The 22,611-nt window shown below is 40.9% G+C and overlaps 1 protein-coding gene across 1 annotated transcript in view; it reads left to right on the plus strand.

Moving 5' to 3' along the window:
* SHANK2 (SH3 and multiple ankyrin repeat domains 2) overlaps positions 1–22,611 on the plus strand; it is a 556,941-nt gene that overhangs the window by 525,365 nt on the left and 8,965 nt on the right. Inside the window, exons 19-21 of the mRNA XM_084851942.1 lie at positions 2,956–3,086; positions 9,899–10,010; positions 14,169–16,578. Of these exons, the coding sequence (XP_084708068.1) occupies positions 2,956–3,086; positions 9,899–10,010; positions 14,169–16,578 (2,653 nt within the window). The remainder of the gene's footprint in view (positions 1–2,955; positions 3,087–9,898; positions 10,011–14,168; positions 16,579–22,611) is intronic.

The raw sequence follows: 22,611 nt of genomic DNA on the forward strand, positions 1-22,611 counted from the left end.
AGAACCCCACTTCCCATTCCAACTTGCTTCAGCTATGCTTATCTATGATTGGAAAGGGTCACAATATCTACCATTTGAATGGGAGAAGCTATAGAGCAAGGACAAATGAGCTGACAATAATAAGGCTATAAGATCAACAAAAGATAGAGCTTCCCACTAACCTATTGTATAGTGGCAATATCAGATTTTGTTAGAAAATACCTCCAAACTGATATTGTAGTCTGATCCAGTGCTCGGATCAGACTTCCAGTACTGTATTGCAAGATCAATAGTTGAAGGTGCGCATGGTTTTTATCATTTTCAAAGTGAATATTTCCATGCTTTTCCAAGTGTCTGTCAAAGCCTCTTCATCCTTTCCCTGTAGTTCTCATTGTCTGGCTAGTGTATAGTTATGTGTGTCTGTTTAGTTAAAAGAGTTACGAATTTTTATGTGGAATTTTACATAATTTACAGACATTGAGTAACAAATAGTTCCCATCTCCAAAATCTTTCACAGTTGATCCCAAAAGGTTTTTGTGGGATCATTTACAGGGCTGGAGAGGCTTAATATGAAATCTTCCCTCTTGATGTTCTTGGTGGTGAATACACCAGCATACCCAAATGTCAAAGATTAAACCAGTAAGGTTTATGCTTCAGTCATAGATTGACAAAGACAGTTTTTTTGGATTATTGATACATGGACTATAAAGTTATCACATCATTTTAATTTTGTTTATACCAAGCAAAAAAAAAAAGAATATAGGAAGCAAATATTAATATTTACTAATAATCCTGTCAGCTGCATTGTTCAATTCCATAACATCAATACTTGATCTAGAGCCTTATAAATGACTTAAGAATCTGCTTTTCCAGGACAGTTATCTTTTCAACTAGAGAAGTTAACTGTGATTCCTCTGCTTTAAACACCATTGCCTTGATCCAGCTATCCCTCGTGGGCAGAAGGGCTCTGATGCACGCACAGAACTCACCCAGCTACAAGATCTTCCCTGTTCACTTCAGTGGTAGGGACACCTGTGCTCTTGTGTGTAAAAATATATGCACATGGATCTGCTCCTTCCACTGAAGTGAATTGAGAGATGCCCATACGTGTGGGGGCCCCTTGTGCACATTGCCAGCAATGTGCTCTGGATTGGGGTGCATCTCTGCATTTATTTAGATGTGCTATATTAAAAGCCATTTCCTTTTACCATTATCCCATTCTAAACCAGACTGTTAGAGGCTGAATATGCTCTTCTCCAGTGAGAAAGTGATAATCATTCTCTAGTTCCAACACTCTGCATGGGTGGAATTGCCTGTAGAAAATCGAGGTGGCTGTATTTAGTTGATAATTAATGAACCAGTTTTTCTTTCTTCTTAAAGCAATTTGCAATGCAGGTATGCTATACTTAATTCTAGGGAAGTTAACCGGGAAACTATGATGTCTTTAAGACTCCAATTGTCGAAGATGAGGAAAAAAGAATACTGGCAGACTATGGAGTTGTTTCCAGCTGTTACACAACTTTTTATGTATGCATTTTTGCTGTGTATCCAGAGCCCTATGGTTAGGAGGGATGTTTCATTAATTTTATTATGATACTCTAGATTTTTTTTAAAGACATCTGTAAATAGTGCATATAATTAATCTGATTGCATGATATAAATGTTGATCCTGAAGGTGTGGCAAAGAAAGAATAAAGGACTATTTATTTTAGCATAGGTTGAATCCTTCTCCGAGTGCAGAGACTAAATTGATGTGTGATCTTAGATGAGTAAAGTGACTCGCTTTCAGCATTAATACAAAGAGAATGGTAGTGGACAACTGTAATGCTGTAATCCAGTTGCAGTCTAAGACTTCATTTGAAAATTCCTCTTGCGTCTTAAAAAAGAATAACATTCAATAGAGGCTGCATATATTTTGGTTTGTGCTTGTAATTAGGTATGTCCTATATTGTACCTATTGTGTCCAAATTTTCCTGAGCTACAAAGGTTGTAGATAAAATTAGTGTTGTTGGCTTCTATTGTGCATTTAAAATTGAGGGCTGATTCTCACCACAATTTTGTCCATGGTGGGCTACTTTCTTTTCTCCAGCCCAGATTAGTTTTCCTATCTTTTGTCCATACTGAAGTGGTCATACCATGACTTCCACTATGATCTCAAATCACAGTTTGATAGCCATCACTCATCACACCTTTTGAAGAATTTTTGCACACTATAACACAATCGGAGTCCATGGTGGAAGTCTTCCATGAATATTTCCTCATAGACAAATACAGGGATATTATACTCCAGGCTGAAAGAAAATGGTTCATTACTAGCAATGTGGTGATGAGAATCAGCCCTGAGAGATTATTTACCAGGGTTCTATGAATGTTCTAATGAAGATTTGAATTTTGCCTCATTTGACCCAAATATAATGCACCTAATTAATATTTGGAAGTCAGAAAAAAATGAAATTATGAAATACTTCCATTTTTAAGATACTAAAAAAGTGCTGTTAAAGCAGTGCCAGATCATTTTGTCTAACAGCCTGACATCAAGAGGAGATTACAAAGTAATAGTATAAAGAGCACTTAAAATACTTTTTATTGTTTAAAATATCACAACAATTCTAGTGACTGCTGTGTGCAACAGTGCTCTGCAGGTGTACTATTTCTAAAGGTTTTCTTTCCATTTCTGTATAGATATTTTCCCTTCACATTTTGAAGGTTTGAAGAAGAGGATTGTTTTTCGAGTCACACTAAGTAAACATTAAATGCATGCAGGCTTAAAACTAAAGCATGCATGTTACGCAGCAGCAATAAAAGTGCTTGGCTTGCACGACTTACGATGCTCAAGCATTGCCTTGTTAAAATGCCAAAATCCCCTTTTTATTTGCATCTTTTAAAAAGTTAAACTCTTTATTTTACATTGCAATATTTAGATTTTCATTCTTTGGATAAATTATATTTATTTTAGCAAATAATTCTGTGTTACAGATAAAGTTGATGAAATAGTGCCAGTTTCCAAGCCATCAAGAATTGCAGACAATGCAGCTGTGGACTCAAGAGTGGCAACAATTAAACAACGACCTTCTAGTAGATGCTTTCCCTCAGCTACAGATATGAATGTGAGTGATGGCTGTAATAAATGTCCTTAATGTTGTGATACTTTGACTGAATAAATATATTTCTAGATTCTGAATAGTAGTGTATAGTACAGGATAATCCTCCAACCTTTCATATTTTTTTCTCTTCATGCTGTTATCCCTGATTATTCCAGTTTGTGCCTATGATCTCCTTCCACTGTGAGATTCTTCACAGTAAGGAATCAATGCTGCTATCCTATGCAAACGTACTTGGAAGCCAGTCCGACTGAAGTCAGTGGGAGTTACCTCTGCTTAAATATGATGCATTAGGTTTTCACTTCTCTATGTCCTGTAAAATTAAGCCTTTGTTGCATGATATTCTTGAACTGCATCTATAGCAATAACATTCAGGTTTAACTAGGTGGTTAACTTCTGGAGAGAACTTTGAAATCAACATCAAAATCTTGCTCATAGTTTATTGCAGGGGTGGGGAACCTGCGGCCCTTCTACTCTGTCCAGCCTTCCACAATGAGGAGGAAAACCAGGTCCTCTCAGCTGATCTGTGCAGGTCAGCTGAGGATCAGAGAGGACCCAGTTTTAATCCACACTGCAGATCTGGGGCCAATCTTCATGTGCAATTTAGTGCAGAGGGAAAGCAGTTTGAGGTTGCGTGTGACACATGATGTTGTCACCAATCTGCAGCAGCGCCACTGCTTCCCTCTGTAAACTCCGCAGTTTCAGAGTAATTTTACTGGGATCTTTTAAATGCAGCTCCCAAGCAGTTCAGCTGCAGTGCCTCATTACTCCAGATTAAATCCAGCCTGGTGGGTGTGCCAGGGGTGTGTCTTTCACCTAGCTGTGACCTCGGTCAAGTGGTGATGCTTTCCCCCTTCCCAGTATTGTTTTGATTTGCTGCCATTTCACAGTAGCGTGTGGAGGAGACAGGTCTGGTTCCTTGCCCCACAGTAGTTATTTGCCCTACCAGTGTTTCTGCCTCTCTCAGCGTTTCTGTACTCTCTGCTTTGCCATCCACTGTACTTCACATCTTCTTTCTTCGGTAGTGGACCACATTCCCAAGATAGTGCAGCTTCGAAGTAATAGTGCCTTTGCTCTTTTCCCCCCACTATCCTGTTTTATCACACCTCCAGCAGCTCGCTTTGGAGGCTTCATTTTCTGTGTCTTCCTTAATCTATCCCCACCATCACCACCACCACCACCACTGGTTGAATCTTTTTTTACCCTATAATCCCCTGAAATCCCAGAAAATTGCTAAATCAATGTTGCAATGTGCTGCAACATCAAAATAGCTCTACTACAGCTTCTTGTTAGTGGGAACTTTCTGGCTGTATTCCCCTTTCCTTTTGCTCCTTCCTGAGCTGTGGTGTATCCTTTGGGGATCAAGACCAGCGGAGCTTTCTCCTTCAGCTCTCTTCTCTGCTGTTTCTTCTATCTTGCAGTATTTCCCAGCTTAATCCCCCCAAATCTCCCGATAGCGCTGAACCAGTAAATCGCCATAGCACGACATCAAAATCACACTACTTTGGGGTCTCATTACAGTGTGCTTTGCGGGATCAGGGCCACGGGTCCTTTGCCACCACCTTTTTGTTTCAGGGGCTTAAGAAGGCAGGGAACCAAAAGTGGAGAAAAACGGGAAAAACTGAAGTACAACATTGAAGTACAAAATACAAGTGAAACCCTAAAGACAATCGAATTTGCAGTTCCGAATCTCCATGATAGCATTTTCACACATAGAGAATAGCTCTATATTGCTATACTGGTATAGTGCCATAGCGATTTAGAGCTATTCTGTGTGGGCAGTATCATGGTATATCTCTGCCTAGCTGTGGAAGGCTTGTTTCTGTGCAGAAAGAAGGCAGACAAGTAAACCTCTTGGTGACACACTTTCACTGGGTGGGAATGTAGTAAATTTTGGGGTCAGAATGCTCTGTTGCTTTTTCTGGATGTGCTCAGGGAGCAAGGGTGGTGTGTAATATGGCTCTCACAGGTAGTTGATGACATCATTTCAACTGGTGGGACTCCGCCCAACCAACCCTAGAGTAAGGCAGATAAAATTGCAGTGTGACCCGTAAAAGCGGTTTGTTTAGGAGGTGTATAGTCTGCTTTTTGTTGTTTCGTGTGCCCCTGATGGAGCTAAGCTAATTTCAGGAAAAAGCGGGTAGAAGATGAAAACGCATCTCAAGGCACTGCAGTGTAGATTGAGCCCTGATCAGTGAGTTTTAAACTTCTCCCTCCAGCGTGCTGCGATGTGAATTAAAAATCATGCTGGGTGAGGGGAAGGAGCATGACCTTGGGAGAGAGCAGTCCAGATTGCGAAGCCCCATGAGCCACAGAGGTTCCCCATCCCTGCTGTCTAGATTATTGTGTTGAGTCTGTTACTGAGAAACTGTTATGTTTTCTACTTTTGGGGAAAAAATGGATTTAGAAACAGTCTAGAGTGAAATAGACAAATGGAAGTGAGAACAGCTGATCAAGTATAATTGTCATGAAACCTGTCACAGCCATGAGCATATGGCTGGCCAACCTGTGCTATAGGTACCCCAAGTGGCACCATCAATGGAAATCTGCTTCTGGATAAAAGCATGAGGACATTTGGACCTAGCTATGGCAGCATGAAAATGGGTTTCATAGGATGATTATGTGTTTTGTAAAAAAAAAAAATTCACTTTGTTTGAATAACCTGCTGACTATCAATTTTATAGGAAACTACCCATCTTTTGATAATATATTATTTTGTTCATTTGAAAAAAGGTCATTTTCCCTATCACACTCTACTCTTTACATTTATACAATAGATGTTTATGTTCTTTTATGATCTTGTTTCTTCTCATCTACAAATCCCAACTGTTTAAGACCAATTTCTTCCATCCCCAACAGCATTTTGTACCTTCTTTGGATATACTATATCAGGTGGTGAACGAATGTGGATACATTTATTGGTTTGGGGGTTTATGGGTGTTGATTTTTAAGGCAAGAACTGAGTCTAGTTTCTGGGCTGGAGGACAGCCAGATAGCCATCGTTAAAATGAAACATTTGTGAACTGTTCTCAGGTCACATAATAAAGCTATGCATATGTGTGGCAGAGAACTATGAAAGATATTTCCCCCACGGTTGCTTGCAGTACTGAAGAGGCAACTTGCATTTAAAACTGAAAAGTTCTCAGATTCAGTAGTGTGATCCACTGCAGTAGAAACTTCAAATAAACCTCTAGCTGTGGATAGTTCTCCCCCACATATGCACTTAATTTTGTGTGATCACAGGCTTTCCAATTATCTGCTGACACTTGGATAACTGTAGATATGCTGTATTTAGCATTGTTTCTGAAGGTATCTGTAGGTATTCTGAAGGTATCCTTACACTATTGCATGTCTGGGCTAATGCTGAACTTATATATTTTTAAAGCTTGGTCACAGTAACTATAAGGCTAACCAAATAACAGATTTAGGGAGAATGTTGAAGAGATATGTGGTAGAGAGACAGTACCTAATCCTTTCCGTGCTTGCTGTTCCTCCAGTCCACATCACCGTGCATGGCTTTTCCCCATGTGTAGCTCAAACTGTGTGTACATATGTGTTTTTAATTGCTCTGGGGAGAAAGCTACACTGGAGGGGGGTATTCTCACTCAGGATCAGAAGGATATCTTGAACAAATGGGAACTTCCTCTTCTCTGGGATGAAAGAAGGCAGAACAAAAGTGATACCTTCCTGCTTCTGACACTAGCTTAGCTAGGTGACCTAGGGAGCAATGTTATGTCCCCTGGACAGCATGAACTTCTTCCAGGTGCCAACAAAGGCCTACCACTGCAAATGGGAGCACAGCAGTAAAAGCAAGTGATCAAGGGACTAAGGCTCTGACTATTAATTGTCAAAAAAGGAGTTACACAATCTCTTTTGTGCAATTTTTGGCTCACGGGCTCCTTTGCTCCCGTGGACACAAGTGTAGATGGATGGATGGCCAACAGCCAGGCTAATATCCAACAGGGCCCAACAAGTCTCTTCCTATTGTCCCACCTTGGTTCTGCACACTTATTAGAAGGTGAAGCCCCATTGAATGTTCCCATCCAATTGGAAATAGAGGCATTATCACCCTCTCCCCTCCTAAAACAAGAAGGCTGAATAAGATTGTTCATAGTTCACATAGTTTTCCCCTCTGCAGGAATCTGAAGAACAGCCTCCCTCTAACCCAACTTAACCCAGAGGTTCCATGGAAGCCTTCCAAAGAGTCTCCCAAATGGTGGAATACATTTCAGAGTATCTGCTTAAGAAAGGAAGGGGCACATCACATTACATCCAGATCTTAGCCAGGGACAGTTCATAAATGTTCAGTGTGTTGTTTGTTGTCACTGAGGGGACCAGTGAGATCTTCTAAAGGAAGAATGTATTTTGGTTTCTCTTTCTTTTGCCTCCCTAAATGCATTTCTACTACAGAAAGGACTCACATATTGGCTTGCTGTCTCTTTGTGACTCCCGCTACCTAGATAATGTTTTTTTCCCAAAAAAAGAGGGAAGGGGAGGGGTGAGTCCCTAGTCCTATGCCGTATTCTAAATAGATGTCATTGTATTATATTGTCATTGTATTATATGGTTTTGCATTGCGTTTTGACTTACCTTATCCTGTTTGTCCTTGTGTGCGCTTCTAAACTTTCTAAGTCAAGGGGGATGTGGTTGTACCAACATGTGGAGCATGGACGTGGTCATAGGCAACAGGCTGGCATACAGGGTTAGCATGGGGAGAGGCCTAACACATTTCTGCCTATCCTGCATTTCTTTGGGGGTTTGTGGTCCTGTGCTGTGCCCTCATCCATCAACTAGTACCACAGTCCTGTGGATGTGACCTGAATTTCTGTACACTACTGTTTCCCCAAGAAACCATATCTGTCAAGGGCAGGGGGAATGAACAATATACTTTTGCTTTTTAAAAAGGCAAAAAGAGATTGTTTTCACCAACGTTGGACTCTATCACACTTAAAGGCTGTGTACCTGTTGCTTTCTTCTTGTCTCTTTTGGATAGCACCTTACAGCTTATTTGTGTATACCCCTTATTCCTACCTTCATCTATTCAGGGGAGGCGTACAGGATAAATGATCAGATACATATCTTAGATACAAGTCAGAATCTGGAGTTGTCTCTTGATCTCTTTCACTTTCTCTTTCTTTCTCTCTCTGTCTCTCTCGGTTCTACTTTAATGGCTCCTACCCTTGGGAACTTGCTAGTCATGTGTGACAATTTGCATGATCACTGTGGCTTAAACAAGCCATGGTAACTTGTTTAAGCCGTGGTGCATGCTGGGTGCTATTTGCCTAATAACCCGCCTAGGTGTGGCTTGTTGTGTCATCCAAACCTGAGCAGCATGGCTTATTTGAGGGGGGAGCAACCGTCAAATAACCCAACAATAGGCTTATTTAAGCCATGGTGATGGTGCAAACTAGGCCACTATGTATGACAGCAGTTGGCTTTGCACGATCAAATGACCCATGGTGACTTAAATAAGCCACTGTGGTTTGTGGGTGCCTGGGAGTGGCCGTTCCGTAAACGAACCGACCCCTCATAGGTTGTCATGTCATGTGAACCTGGCAAGGGTAAGCTGTTGGCATGGTTAACAGCCATCCACACCCCTAAAACAGCCCATGGGTTGAGGGTGGTTTGTTAACCATGCCAACAGCCCACCCTCACCAGGTTCACATGACACAGCAACCTGTGAGGGGGATTGGTTTACAGACTGGGCACCCAGAAATCACAGTGGCTTATTTAACCCACCATGGGTCATTTGATCGCGCGAAGCCAATCGCTGTCATACATAGTGGCCTGGTTTGCACAATCACCATGGCTTAAATAAACCATGGGTCATTTCAACTGTGAACCAAGCCAGTGTGTGGCACCGTTGGAAAAAGTGAACAGTTCCTTACTTTTACGTGCTTTTCTTTGCGAGTGGTGTACCCTTAGACATACACTGGCCCTCCAATCCATTTGAAGCCATTAACCAGGTTTTCCTTCATCCCAATCGTCAGGTTCTGAACTGCTCCCACCTCTGCATAGCCTTGCTACTGCAAGCAGTTGATAGTTTGAAAAGGGCTTCCTAGTAGCTCCTGATGCAAGTCTGAAAGGTTTTTTTGCCCAGTAGCAAGCCATCCATATGTTACAGAATGTGTATGGTCCACGCTTGAAGAATGACACTTATAGGTATGAAACTGTTTTCTTGTATACATAGATAACGGTTTTCTTTCTTTTGAAGGTAACGTGCAGTTATATAGAAATACTATATTTACACACACACACACACACCCATAGCTAAACTTCATAGCTGCCTTCATTCACCGGTTTACCAGGTATTCCTTGTGTTGCTATCTGGCTATGCGTAATATAGAAATAGTACTTCCAAATTCCCAAACATCTCTTGGAACAAATGTTTGAAAAATTACGCTATTGGCCAAATGATGTGTTTGTATCTTTTTCTATATTAACATAGTTTGAAGTGAATATCAAAACCATGGTCTGGACTGGGGTACATTTTACCTTGCACAGTGTGGTTGCCACTACCTTCTGTGGCTGCTCCCATGCTGGTCCAATAACATCTATATCTTCCACCCATCTGGTTAGGGCAGATTACATCGTTGCTTGCCACACTGTTGATATCTGGCCCAGTGGGGATCACTGAAGCACGCAGTCTGCTCTAGCCACATGGTCAGACACGCATTTCCAAACTGGCATGGCAGCAACAGTGAAGGTATGGAACCATGCTTGTCAAGAGATCATGTAAACCAGACAGATACGTAAGAATAAAGCAGGACGTTATATATTTGAGCCTTTGGACATAATTATTTGTTTTGTTTTTGTAGTCTATGTATGATAGACAAGGGATTGCTGTGATGCCACCTACAGTACCTGGGAGCCCTCAAGGCCCATTTCTGGGTATACCACGAGGTACAGTGAGAAGACAAAAATCAATAGGTGAAGTATCACTTTCTATATATGTACTGGATAGATTCTTTTATTTTTAACTATTGCTTGTAGCATTTCCATCGTTTGCTAGAAATGCATTTATCCTTGAATTAACTTTGAACCTTGATAAAATTGCATGTAACAACCATTACATGAGAACACAGTGACTGGGTTCACACAACACGACAACCCACACTCAAGATTGCGTATGGGTTGTGTGTGGGTTGTTCTTGAACCATGAGTTGTTGTGTTGAGTGAACCCAGCTGCACTAACAAACCCATGGTTTGTTAACCATGAACAACCCACAAAGAGAACCCATGGTTTGTTATTGGGTTGTGAACTGCGGTTGTTTCTGGTTAACAAACCATGATTTGTTAGCACAGCTAGGTTCACACAACACAACAACCCATGGTTCAACGACAACCCACACTCAACCTTGAGTGTGGGTTGTTGTGTTGTGTGTCTATCTGCAAACTTTATGGAATATATGAAATGGAATTTATAGTCTTTGCAATATACAGTCCTTTTAGTAATTTATAATGTTATCTCTTGAGCACTGGCACTCTTCAGTAAATAAATATAGTCATCCAAACACCAGTGTACAAAAAGGCATTAAAACATACAGACCTGATTGGGAAACTGTAACAGACCTGATAGGCAGACTGTCCCTATCAAGAACTTCCAGATCCAAACCAAGTTGAATATACATTTTTAATTTATAAGTTCTTTGAAACAAAAGCACCTGCACTTGCATATTTGAAGATGTTTTAGGATTGTAATCTCCATTTCTATTTTGTTTTATTTCACAAGGCTAAATTCTTGCAAATTAAAGAGGAATAAGAATCAAAGAATGACTATTGATAAGAGTTAGTCACACAGATTGCTGTTTAAATAAAATCACTCTTCTGTGCTTTGTACTGTGTTTTATGATCTATTCAAAATAATGACAGTGAGCTGCTGAGGTGTATATTGATATAAATATATACTAATTCTGTTAATATTTATCTATTGTAGAGGTACTTGTTTATATAATAAGCAAGTTGTATATATAGCAAAATTAATTCTATATTTTGCTCTTTAAGAATGACTTTTTCTGTAAATAATGTTTTAGCCATATTGGAAACTTAGTTCTATTTTTCATCCCCACTATTGCACATGCTATTTTTGCCAGAATAGCAATGGCACTCAAGGTCTGAAAGAGGTACTTCATAAAATGTTTTAATAAGATTTAGTTGTTGAGAGACAACACTTTTCTTGTCCTCTCTGCTCCTTTTGATGTGAGGGAATATTCAGTTCTTTGGTAAAATAATGTTTTTCTTCCTTGCAGCTCTCTGCATAAAAGTAGCTAAGGATCATGTAGTGAAAGAAATATATATTCTCTGAATTTAGATGGAATGGCAACCTGTCCTTAGTCCAGTTTTTTAGTTGTATTGTGCAATGAGCATACCTCAGCAAGCTAGCTATACTAATTATTTCAGAGATCGTCTGTGGCCCAGTCTACACCGAGGCATCTTCCAATATTGATTCGGTTTAAAAATGCATTTACTTGAATTCACATCTATTCCTCCAATGGCACACTTAGCCCATTAATGTGGTGTAGACTTGATATAAATCTCACTTTTGTGAGGCAAATGTGTAATTTTAACTGCATGAATCTGGCTGTGTAAGCAGTAGGGATGTCAGAGAATTCCGCCACGGATCTCGGGGAGGCCGAATGCCAGCGCATTCGGCCCCCCGAAATCGGTGGCGGAATGGTCTGCCCCCCCCGCCCTCTCCCCCGGGGCAAGACTTACCTGGGGCGGATCTTCCTGGTGGCGGCAGCTCCGGCAGCGGTTCGGCGGTGGCAGTGGCGGCTGCGGCGGCTGGTCTTCTGACTGGCTGCCACCGCCGCCATTTCCAGTTAAAACAAACAAACAAACAAAAACGTGATAGGCTACGTAAAGGTTTCCGTAGCCTATCACGGCTAAGTTTAAAAAAAAAAAAACAACGCGCGTACGCAAATGGCAGCAGCCACAGCTGCCGCCATTTGCGTTCCTTATTTTGGCACGTCTTAGTCTACGTCAAGATTTACGTAGACTAAGATGGCAAAAATAAGGGGAACACAAATAGCGTAGCGTCCGCTACGCTATTTACGTTCCCCTTATTTTCGCCATCTTAGTCTACGTAAATCTTGACATAGACTAAGACGTGCCAAAATAAGGAATGCAAATGGCAGCTGCCGTGGCTGCCGCCATTTGCGTACGCGCGTTGTTGTTGTTGTTTTTTAAGTCAGCCGTGATAGGCTACGTAAACATTTACATAGCCTATCATGGCTGACTGCAGGGACGCAAACAGCAGCGGCTACGGCCACCGCCATTTGCGTCCCTGCTAGCCAGCAGCCGGATGTCCAGCTGCTGGCGGAGCCGGCCGGCTGCTCCGCAGAATCCCTGCCAGGATTCCGGGGGGGGGAGGAACGGAGCGCCTCCCCCCCCGTCCAGGATTCCGGGGGGAGGGACGGAGCGCCTCCCCCCCCACCATCAGCATAATCCGCGAAAGTAAGTGCCTTTCGTACATCCCTAGTAGGCAGGGTCTTGGGACATCAACAAGTTTCCTTCCTTTTTTTTTCTCTTTACATCCATTAAGCTTATGCAAACGCTATTAAAAACAACAAAACACCTGATCTTGGTCAGCAGAGGGTGAAGCTGAAAGGAAGGGGTTAGCTCCTCTCCCTCTTGGGACATCAACAAGTTTCCTTCCTTTTTCTCCCCGCTTTACATCCATTAAGCTTACGTGCAGATGAGATGGATTGCAGAGGAGTGGGGTATTGTTTTTTTAACAAAGTCCTACCAAAAGCAACATGCCCACTTTGCCTCATTGAAAAGCCTCATTGAAGAGAATGTGATTTACTTCTGAGCAGACATGTTTATTAGCATGTTTTCAGCTAGGAATGGGTTAATAACTTCTCTCTGTCTAGAGACATCAACAGATTTCCTTCCCTTATTTTTATGTTCATTAAGCTTATGTGATGTGATGATGTGAACGAGTCAAAAAAATTTTAAAAGAAAGTCATCCCAAAAGCAACGTGTTGACTCTTTTGGGAGTAAGCTTCATGCATTAACTCTTCAGTTCACTGGGCAGGGCAGAGAGATTGAAAGAGCAAGAGAGAAGGCAGCAGAAATGTGTGTTTGTTTTTCATAGATTCATATCTCCACAGGTATGCATTAGCAAACAGTATTAAAAGACATACAACCCGATCTTGACAGGTGAAGCCAACAGGAAGGGTTAACTCCTTCCATTCCTGTTGAGTCCACCCTTTGCTGACACAACTTTCCATTTGTCCTTACAGCGCTGAAGCCACTCCCCCTCCCCCCAGAGTAGTACTGTAAGCTTAGGACACACTGAGTCCCAAAACACAGGGAAGTCGCAGTAGATCGAAAATCTATCACAAAAGGACTTCCCAAAAATGTGGGTTTTATGACAAGAAAATCTGGGACTGATACAGATTGGGGGTAACGTCATGTGTCATGCCCATGTGTGATGCGCAGTAGCACCATAGTAAATTTCCTATGGAGAGTAGGCTTATGTGGAGAATGTGTCTCTGCAACAGCTAGTTTCTGTTTAATTGCACTAGAAAATACCACAAGTAGTTTGTGAAGTCAACATATCATGTCCTGTCATGATTCGTGCTTCTGGCTTTCCAGCATGAACTGTAGTACCTCATACAACAGGAAGCTATCACTGCTTATTTAGACAGACATTTCACACTGCCTCTCAACCCACCCTTTTTGTCTATGCAGAAATATTTTATTTTATTTCATGCATGGTTACCTGTTCACAAATGTGCACTAATGGATAGATGCACGCTCTTTCTTTCTTTCTCCAAATTTGCATGATCCTTGGCTGGTACTTCCTCCTTTTTGGGCACGTTTTAGAAAAGCGCAACTGTCTGTGGGGATGCACAATTGTCTGTAAACATAAGAAAAAGTAGCAAAGGGACACTTAGACAAGTCCAAGTATAAAATCAAGATCTGCAGAAGAAAAGCACTAATGTAGATATAATTTAACACCATGCAATGCATAGTATATGTAATACAATATTTCCTGAACCCTTTTTACCATGTTTTTGGTGATTAATGCATTCTACTTAAAGGACAGTTTAAACATTGTAGCTTGGTTTTTTTTTTAAGGGATAACAGAGGAAGAACGACAATTTTTGGCTCCCCCCATGCTAAAATTTACCAGAAGTCTATCCATGCCGGACACCTCTGAAGATATTCCTCCTCCACCACAGTCTTTACCTCCGTCACCACCACCTCCTTCTCCTTCTCTTTACAACTCTCCCAAATCTCCAATGTCTAGAATATATGGAACTATTAAGCCTGCATTTAATCAGAATTCAGGTTCAAAAATGGCTGTTTCAGTTAGATCTGAAAATATGGGGACAGTGATAAGGGACAAAGGCATATATTACCGGAGAGAGATGGACCGTTATTCTCTAGATTCTGAGGATTTATATAGCAGAAATGCCGCAACTCAGGCAAACTTCAGAAACAAGAGAGGTCATATGCCAGAGAACCCATACTCCGAAGTTGGAAAAATAGCAAGCAAAGCAGTGTATGTTCCAGCCAAACCAGCTAGACGGAAGGGAATGTTAGTGAAACAATCTAATGTTGAGGATAGTCCAGAAAAAACCTGCTCCATTCCAATTCCAACCATCATTGTTAAAGAGCCATCTACCAGCAGTAGTGGGAAAAGTAGTCAAGGAAGCAGCATGGAAATTGACCCACAGTCTTCAGAGCAACCAGGACAACTCAGACCTGAAGATAATTTGACTGTCAGTAGTCCATTTGCAGCAGCCATTGCTGGAGCAGTGAGGGACAGGGAGAAAAGATTAGAAGCTAGACGTAACTCTCCAGCTTTCCTTTCCACAGATTTGGGAGATGAGGACATTGGGCTAATGCCTCCAACACCACGTATGAGACAGTCTAAGTTTAGCGATGAAGTCGTGTTTGGTAATGAAGACAGTTTTAGGCAACTTGTATCAGCATCTCCTATCCCAGCACCTAGAGAGTCTGAAAACATTTTTAATAGTAATGAATCAAGTAATCAAAGTGATGCAAGGACACCTAACTCTTCAGCCCAAACAGCGGGTTCTGAAAACAACACATTAGCAACTCAGAATTCTGGTATGTCAAGTTTGGATAACTATGTTCATCCACTCACAGGGAAATTATTGGATCCAAATTCACCATTAGCCCTTGCCCTTTCTGCCAGAGATCGGGCCATGAAAGAGCAAACCCAACAAATTCCAGGAAAAGGAGAACCTGGCAAAGCGGACCTTAATAAACCACTTTACATAGATACAAAGATGAGGTCCAATATAGAAACAACATTTCCAGTGACAGCTACAATTGCTAGGCAAAATACACGTGGTCCACTAAGAAGGCAGGAAACGGAGAACAAATATGAGACCGATATGGCAAAAGAGAGGAGGCCAGAAGAAAAAAAGAACATGCTGATAAATATTGTGGATACCTCACAACAAAAATCAGCTGGTTTGCTCATGGTTCATACAGTAGACACAGTGCAATCCAATGATACCCCTGAAAATGAAGAGGAAAGTACTGAGATGGATATGAATACTGAAAAGCCTCTACCAGAAGCTCAGGAAAGTACAGAAACAGCAGAAAGTGGACTGGATGACACTGGCGTTCCTGAGCCACCAGCATCTCCCTGCAAAACAATTGTAGCCATTGGCTCTGTCGATGATCCTATCATTTTGCCATTCCGTATCCCTCCACCCCCTTTAGCGTCTGTTGATCTTGATGAAGATTTCATCTTTACTGAGCCATTACCTCCTCCTTTAGAATTTGCTAACAGTTTTGATATCCCTGATGACCATTCAGTTCCAGGCTCTGCACTAACAGACTTGCTCAAACAGAGAAAAAATGGAACTCCATCCACTTCATTTAACCACATTCAGTCCTCAAATTCAATAGACATTAAGAAACCAGTGGGTCTTTCCAACTGTTTGCCGGCTTCATTTTTACCACCCCCTGAAAATTTTGATAATGTCACCGACTCTGGGATTGAAGAGGTGGACAGTCGAAGCAGTAGTGACCATCACCTAGAGACAACCAGCACTATCTCAACTGTGTCCAGCATCTCTACCTTGTCCTCTGAAGGTGGTGAGAACTTGGATACTTGTACAGTCTATGCAGATGGGCAAACATTTCTGGTGGACAAACCCCCAGTACCTCCTAAGCCAAAAATGAAGCCCATAATCAACAAAAGCAATGCACTTTACAAAGATGCGCTAATTGAAGAAACTGTAGATAGTTTTGTTATTCCTCCACCTGCCCCACCCCCACCTCCTATCAGCGCACAGCCCAGTATGGCTAAAGTTGTACAGCAAAGGACCTCTAAGCTATGGGGTGATGTAACGGAGGTTAAAAGCCCAGTTCTCTCAGGCCCTAAGGCTAATGTTATTAGTGAGTTGAACTCAATACTACAGCAAATGAACAGAGAGAAATCCTCAAAACCAGGGGAAGGATTGGAGTCACCTACAGGAACAAAAACTGCAAGTCTTAGTACAAGGTAAATGCAACTAAAATATATTTTTGAAGTCTGTACTGCTTATAAGTTTCAATTAGCTTTGCTTTCATCAAGCACTGAATAAGTAATTGTTTTAAACACCATGCAACCTTCTGTTAAAAATACATGGTACTAATGCTCCTGTATTATTTTTTACATTCTTAAAAATCTACAGAAGTGGCTAAATTTTGCCCTTCTATGTTTCCCTATGAGATAGATAGATGGATGGATAATAAATGTTTGGTGGACAACATAGAGGCTGAGATACAAAGCCCTCATATTGTGTTCCATACATGTACCAGGATTTTTCTGCTTTCTCTGCTGTGTCACACCCACCAAAAAGCCACTCCTGAGGATCCAGAGACACCTCTCTCCCCAGAACAGCATGGGGTGATGCAGCTGTGGGGAGGAGGGAAATCAGCAACCTCATATGTTTTCTGCTCACACCTGGGGCTCTTTGGATCCCAGCCAGAATCTTGTTTTGCTTTTTTTTAGTAAAAGAAATTTATCTTCTATCTGATGCAAAGGTTGCACTGCAGTTTACCTTCTTTAAATGATCACACCTTTAAATATCAGAAATAGGTATTTATTGCATGGACTTCAGTATCTGAAAGCAGGAAGATGCAGAAATAGGCACAGCCTTCTTCTTTTTTTAGGAATTGTCCAAGTCTAGTCAGTTCGGGTACTTCAGTAAAGTGAGCAATATACATTAATGATTTGTGGTTTGAGTTATTTGGTTTTAATTTTGGAGAAGAGTAGGAGTGAAACCTGCCCTTTAACCTTTTCTAGTGTGGCCAGAGGCAAAAAGTGACAGGGCTTCTTTACCTCTTATAATTGTGTAGAAGGTGGAATTTTGGCAGGTGCAGCTTGTCATGAGGGGTGAGAACAGCTGCACTTTGAAAAATGCCATTTTCTACACAGCTATTAAGAATGTGGGAGGCCTGTCCTTTCCTCCTCCTCAGTGCATAAAAGTTCCATGGCTAATACTGCATTACTCCTTAAAGAATATTAATCACATCGATGGAACAGGAGGGCAAGGCCAGCTGTTTCCCCTCTGAGGGTTTTTTATTGGACTGTGTCCCATCTTCAACCAACCTGCCCTACAACTACTACTTCTAAAAGCCTTCATTTGTCCTGCTTATTTTTAAAGTTGACATTGTGCAAAGGTGTGTACAGGCCTCTGTGTGGAGCTCCAACATCACAAGTTTTTTTAGGGATGGAAGACATGGCATTTGAGCTGCTCTATCACTTTATTAAGGCTGTTGCTGCCCAGTAAACATCTCAGCTATAAATGGATACCTTAAAATTATATATGTTCTATATATGAACCTTCTGTGAGTTCTTACTTGTTTTCCCATAGAGAAAAAAGAGAAGGGTTCATAAGGTGCATTTTCTGTATAAAGTATCTATTTTATTCATCACACACACACACACACACAATTTTGTCCACAATAACTTCAGCAACTATGGATGTGTCTGCATTTGTTTGCAGGCATACTAAGTATGTGTATTTATTTCCATCCCACCCACCCCAATCTAATGTTAGATTTGTAATACCAAAAGTCAAAATGTCAAAGGCTTCAGTTACTCTGTAAAGCATCAAGCACACTTTTTTTAATCCTGTAGAAACATCCTCCTTGTTCCAGAAATCTGTCCACACTCAGAGGTGTACATGGAATACCTAAATGTGGTGGTTCCCATTTGTTTCAGTGGAAGGAGCCAATCTGTGCAGCCAGTGGAGTGTACAGGAAGATTGTCCCTCTTTGCTGGACTTAGAGCACAGGATAGGGGGAAAGCCAAGGACTCATCAGAGTCATATCCAGAACAGATTGCTGGATCAGGGTGATTAAGTAATAATTAGAACATGGCTAGCTATCTACTTGACCTACAGATGTGAATACTACACTTTGTGCTTTGTTTTTGTGAGTGAAGGCTAAAAACCTAACCTATACTTTATTGTTGTGAGGTTCATTGCAGAGTGTTTCCCATGATACATATTTGTCTGTAACATAATTTGTAGCTTGCTGTAGATTAACTTTGCAACTTTGCAACAGAAAAATGTCCTACAACTCCCAGCATCCCTTAGCCAGTCATGCTTTGAGCTGTGGGACTTTTTTCTGTCTAAACATGCATAGGATTGCACCCTTACTAAAAATTCATTTGTCAAAATCCTGATACAGGCAAGAATAAGCACACATATTTTTGGAAAATTTCAGTGTTCTTAATTTTTGTTCTATATCAGATATAGCTACTCTACCTTCATGCCATTCTTAAGTTTGGATGACCACCCGTTGCAAAATTAATCTTTAATCAATGACTGTGACTCTCCGAGCCCATATTTTTTCATGTTTGTTGAAATTAAGTTCGTTCTTCGGAAACAAAATGGGTAGTAATGTTATTTCATTTTTTGGATAAAAGAACAAATTAATTTCATAGCTAAATTCAATCTATAAGTATAAAAAATAAATGAGTTAGTTTTTTTGTCCTTTGAGCTCCAAACCTGCTTTAATCTCTTTATGGGATGAAATCTAGTGTCTCTACCACATCATAGTTGTTAAATTTGTCTTAGGCAAACACCAAATTGTGAAAACTTGCTCAAAAATGTTGCCACTGATTATCAAAGAGCAGCTGTCTGAGTGCCTTCTCCCCACCCTTTGTTATAAACTCTGTACCTCCACTCCCAAATAAGCAAGTAAATAGATAAATGTTTAATCTGCCTCTGAACCAGATCGTTGCTTGGTAACATAATAATCAAGGATACAGTGGATAATGGCAGTATCAAGGGAATAAAGCAAGTGGCTATGAAGAGTGAAAGAAAAAGCAACTGAACAGTTTAGAAGAGAATGAGCATTAGTTCATCTTGGGGGTTTATTGCTTCATTTTAATCCAGAATGTTATTCCTGCTCTAACAATGGAACTAATGAGTTTTAACAGTAGTTACAGTGGTGCCATCCTGAAACTGTTAACTGATAACTCATTCAGGGTAGATTCTATTTTTTTGATTCCCATTAGTGAATGTTAGGAATTCTTCTCCCTATTACCTATGCTCAGTCTTTACTGAACCCAGGGAGTATTCAAGGCATTGCATTCATTAATGTACTGCATTATCATTAATTAATTATCATTCATTAATGTACTGCACTGTGAGGTCCTCAGTGTCAACATAATTTTACCACAGTCAGGTAAGTGAAAGATAAATCAAGACCTTGATGGCATGCACTGGGACATTTTGGATTTGGCCGTTTTGAACTTCATAATTAAGCCAACAATTAGGTATTTCTTTAAGTTAAACTTTATTGTATCCATTACTGTCACTTCATCTTGTTAACTGTTTGTCGACCAATTTTGCGGGTGTTTTTGCTTTGTAATTTTACTGTGTCTCAGTCATTCCATTTTGTCATTTTATTTGCTGTCATGACTGCTGTTAACAGAAGAGGGTTATGCTGAAGTGCCATGAAGTAAGTGACGGCCAAAAGGCAAAGAATATTCTACATTGTGCCTTCTGTGTTTTAGGTTGATTTTTAAATCCATGCATTAAATCACATTTGTTATTTGTTATTTTTTCTTTTTGTTTTTTAATTTGTAATTCAGATCAGATCATTCTCCTATCCGGAATTAGCAGCCATTCTGTAAAATAAACTCTGCGTCTTCAACATTAGATGCTTTCTTTTATAAGTTTCAGTGGCACTCAGTAAACACTCTCCTGTAGGAATTATTGCTGTGTGGTAGAGGAATTTAAATTAAAGTATGGGGAATTGATGCAAAGGATACATTTAGGAAAGGTTAGCGAAGCCCCATTGAAATCAATGGCGGAATTAAATACTTGATATATACTGCATTGTGCTTGTGGAAATGAAGCTTCTGACCTAGTGTGGTGGCATGAAATGTTCAGTTGTTCTGTGAACTGAAACGTTTTCAGTCCAATTTCTGTGAGAGGAAGTGAGAGTTAGTTTGGCTGGAATTACTAATTCATACAGGGGCAGAGTTAAGGCTGGAAAGAGGTCATGAGATGCAGAGAAGCTATAAGGACAGGAAGCCCAGAGGCAAGAAGGCTGGAGAAAGATTGCAGAGCAGCCAAGGGCCTGGTAAGGAGGAACCTGATGGAAGAATAACTGGAGAGTGATGCTTGAGAAAAGGCGCAGAGGTGACAGAATTGTGACAAGAAGTGCTAATGAGAGAGGGGTCTCTGAAGAAATTTCACATTGCTTAAGTCAGGAATGACATGCTATGGAGGTTGAGGGAGGGAGAATGCGTGCTCGCTAGGTTAGTTTAAGGGACAGTGTGGCAAAAAAGTGGTCAAGAATCTAGATTTGCCAGGAGAATTCTGCCAGCTGTGGTTTCTGCCATTACTCCAGCATTGTGATCTGGCAACAAGGACCAAGAAGCACTGGGGGTGATTGAATTTCACATATTGATATGAACTAACTAGCCAATTGTTCTGCTGAAGGCTTTAGTTTATCATTGCATTGCACATGGTGGTAAAGCCTCTGATACTGTTTGGCTAAGCATTTCAACTCATGAACTTTCGAAACTGCCAAGGAAACAAAGCTGTCAGAACGTTTACTAAGGAGACAAAAAGGGGCTCTGAAGAAATCCCATAGTACTTAAGGGCAGGAGGAGTTAAGTGGGGAGGCAGACAGAAGTTGTGAGTCTAGCCAAGAGACAGTTTGGCTAAAGAAAGTGGGACAAAGTAGACAGTGCAGTAAAAAGCAGGGATCTGAGTAAACTATGAGCTTTTCTACATGAGGCAGTTATTGTGTGCTCATCGTTCTCACAGTTGTTTACAGGTTCTTTAGATAATGACATGACCCTTCAGTTTCACTTCTGTTTTTAAACAGCACTTTCAGCAAGTTTTTTTTAGAGCAGGGAAAATGCAGTATTATGCAGTGAAAGAAAATGTGATTGTATTTGTGCTGTTCTATTACATATATGTAGTGGAAAAGCAGGAAAGGAAATGCTTCTCGTGCAGTGTCCAGATCTCAATTCTGCGACAAAACCAAAAGTAGATACAGTGGATTAACAGCCTTGTATTGAAAAGCTGTGTGAGTGGTGGAGAAATAAAGAAGAAATAAAGAGCAAAGGAAAATTTAGGCAAAAGCTCAAGTAGAGCATAGGAACAGGGGAGACTATGCACTATTGGTAGAAGGAAGTGGAAGAGTCAAGAAGACTGTGGAGGGCTAAAGACAATGGGCCAGGGAATCAAAGACCTTACGGCTGCTAGGCCTATGGTCTACTCTAGAGGGCTGCTGTTCATTTAAGGGCCAAAACATATTAAATCTGTGCCTAGCAGCTTATCTTTTTTATTTTTACTCTAGAATAGGTGCAGGGGGCCAGTTTGTATCAGAACCCTAGCATGGGGGTAGGGGGCTTTTAATATCCAGATTGCCCCCCCCCCCGAGCCTACCCTAGAGTAAAAATTAAAACAAGACATAACTGCTAGACACAGATTTAAAGTACTATCTGTTTTGGCCCTGTGAGTTAGAAGGGGAAATGTGTCAGTTGTAGCACTGCGACTTATGGGGCAATGAAGGCCAAGAAGTTGGGGTAGGGGAGTGGGAACTGAACTTCACATACTGGTTGAGCTAACCAGCCATTTTCTTGGCTGAAGGCTTTTAGTTTCTATTGATTTGGGGGGGGGGGGACTTAAGGCAGAACTAAGCATTATAAAGAGACACAGAGCTGCCACCACACTGTGTCTCTGGTCCCCTTCTTCTCATAATATGTAATAGTATAATATGTAATATGCAAGATGTGACATCATCATGCTGTACTTCTGTGCACCTTCAGCGAACGCTGAATGACACAGCATTGAATCACACATGTTCTAGTTAGTAGGCATTATGAGAAAAAGGGAACAAGGAGAATAAGAAGATGCTTTTAACCAGGTCAGGCTACTTGTTCATCTAGTCCAATATTGCCTACTCTGACTGGCAGCAGCTTTCCAAGGCCTCTCACTTTATGTGCTACCGATTCCTTTCAGCCAGACAAAGCACATGCTTTATCACTGAGGTATAGTCCCTCCAAGCTGGGATCCTC

This window comes from Heloderma suspectum, chromosome 1, assembly GCF_057233095.1.
Source record: "Heloderma suspectum isolate Gila_16-S chromosome 1, 16-S_ref, whole genome shotgun sequence".
Classification (NCBI taxonomy): domain Eukaryota; kingdom Metazoa; phylum Chordata; class Lepidosauria; order Squamata; family Helodermatidae; genus Heloderma; species Heloderma suspectum.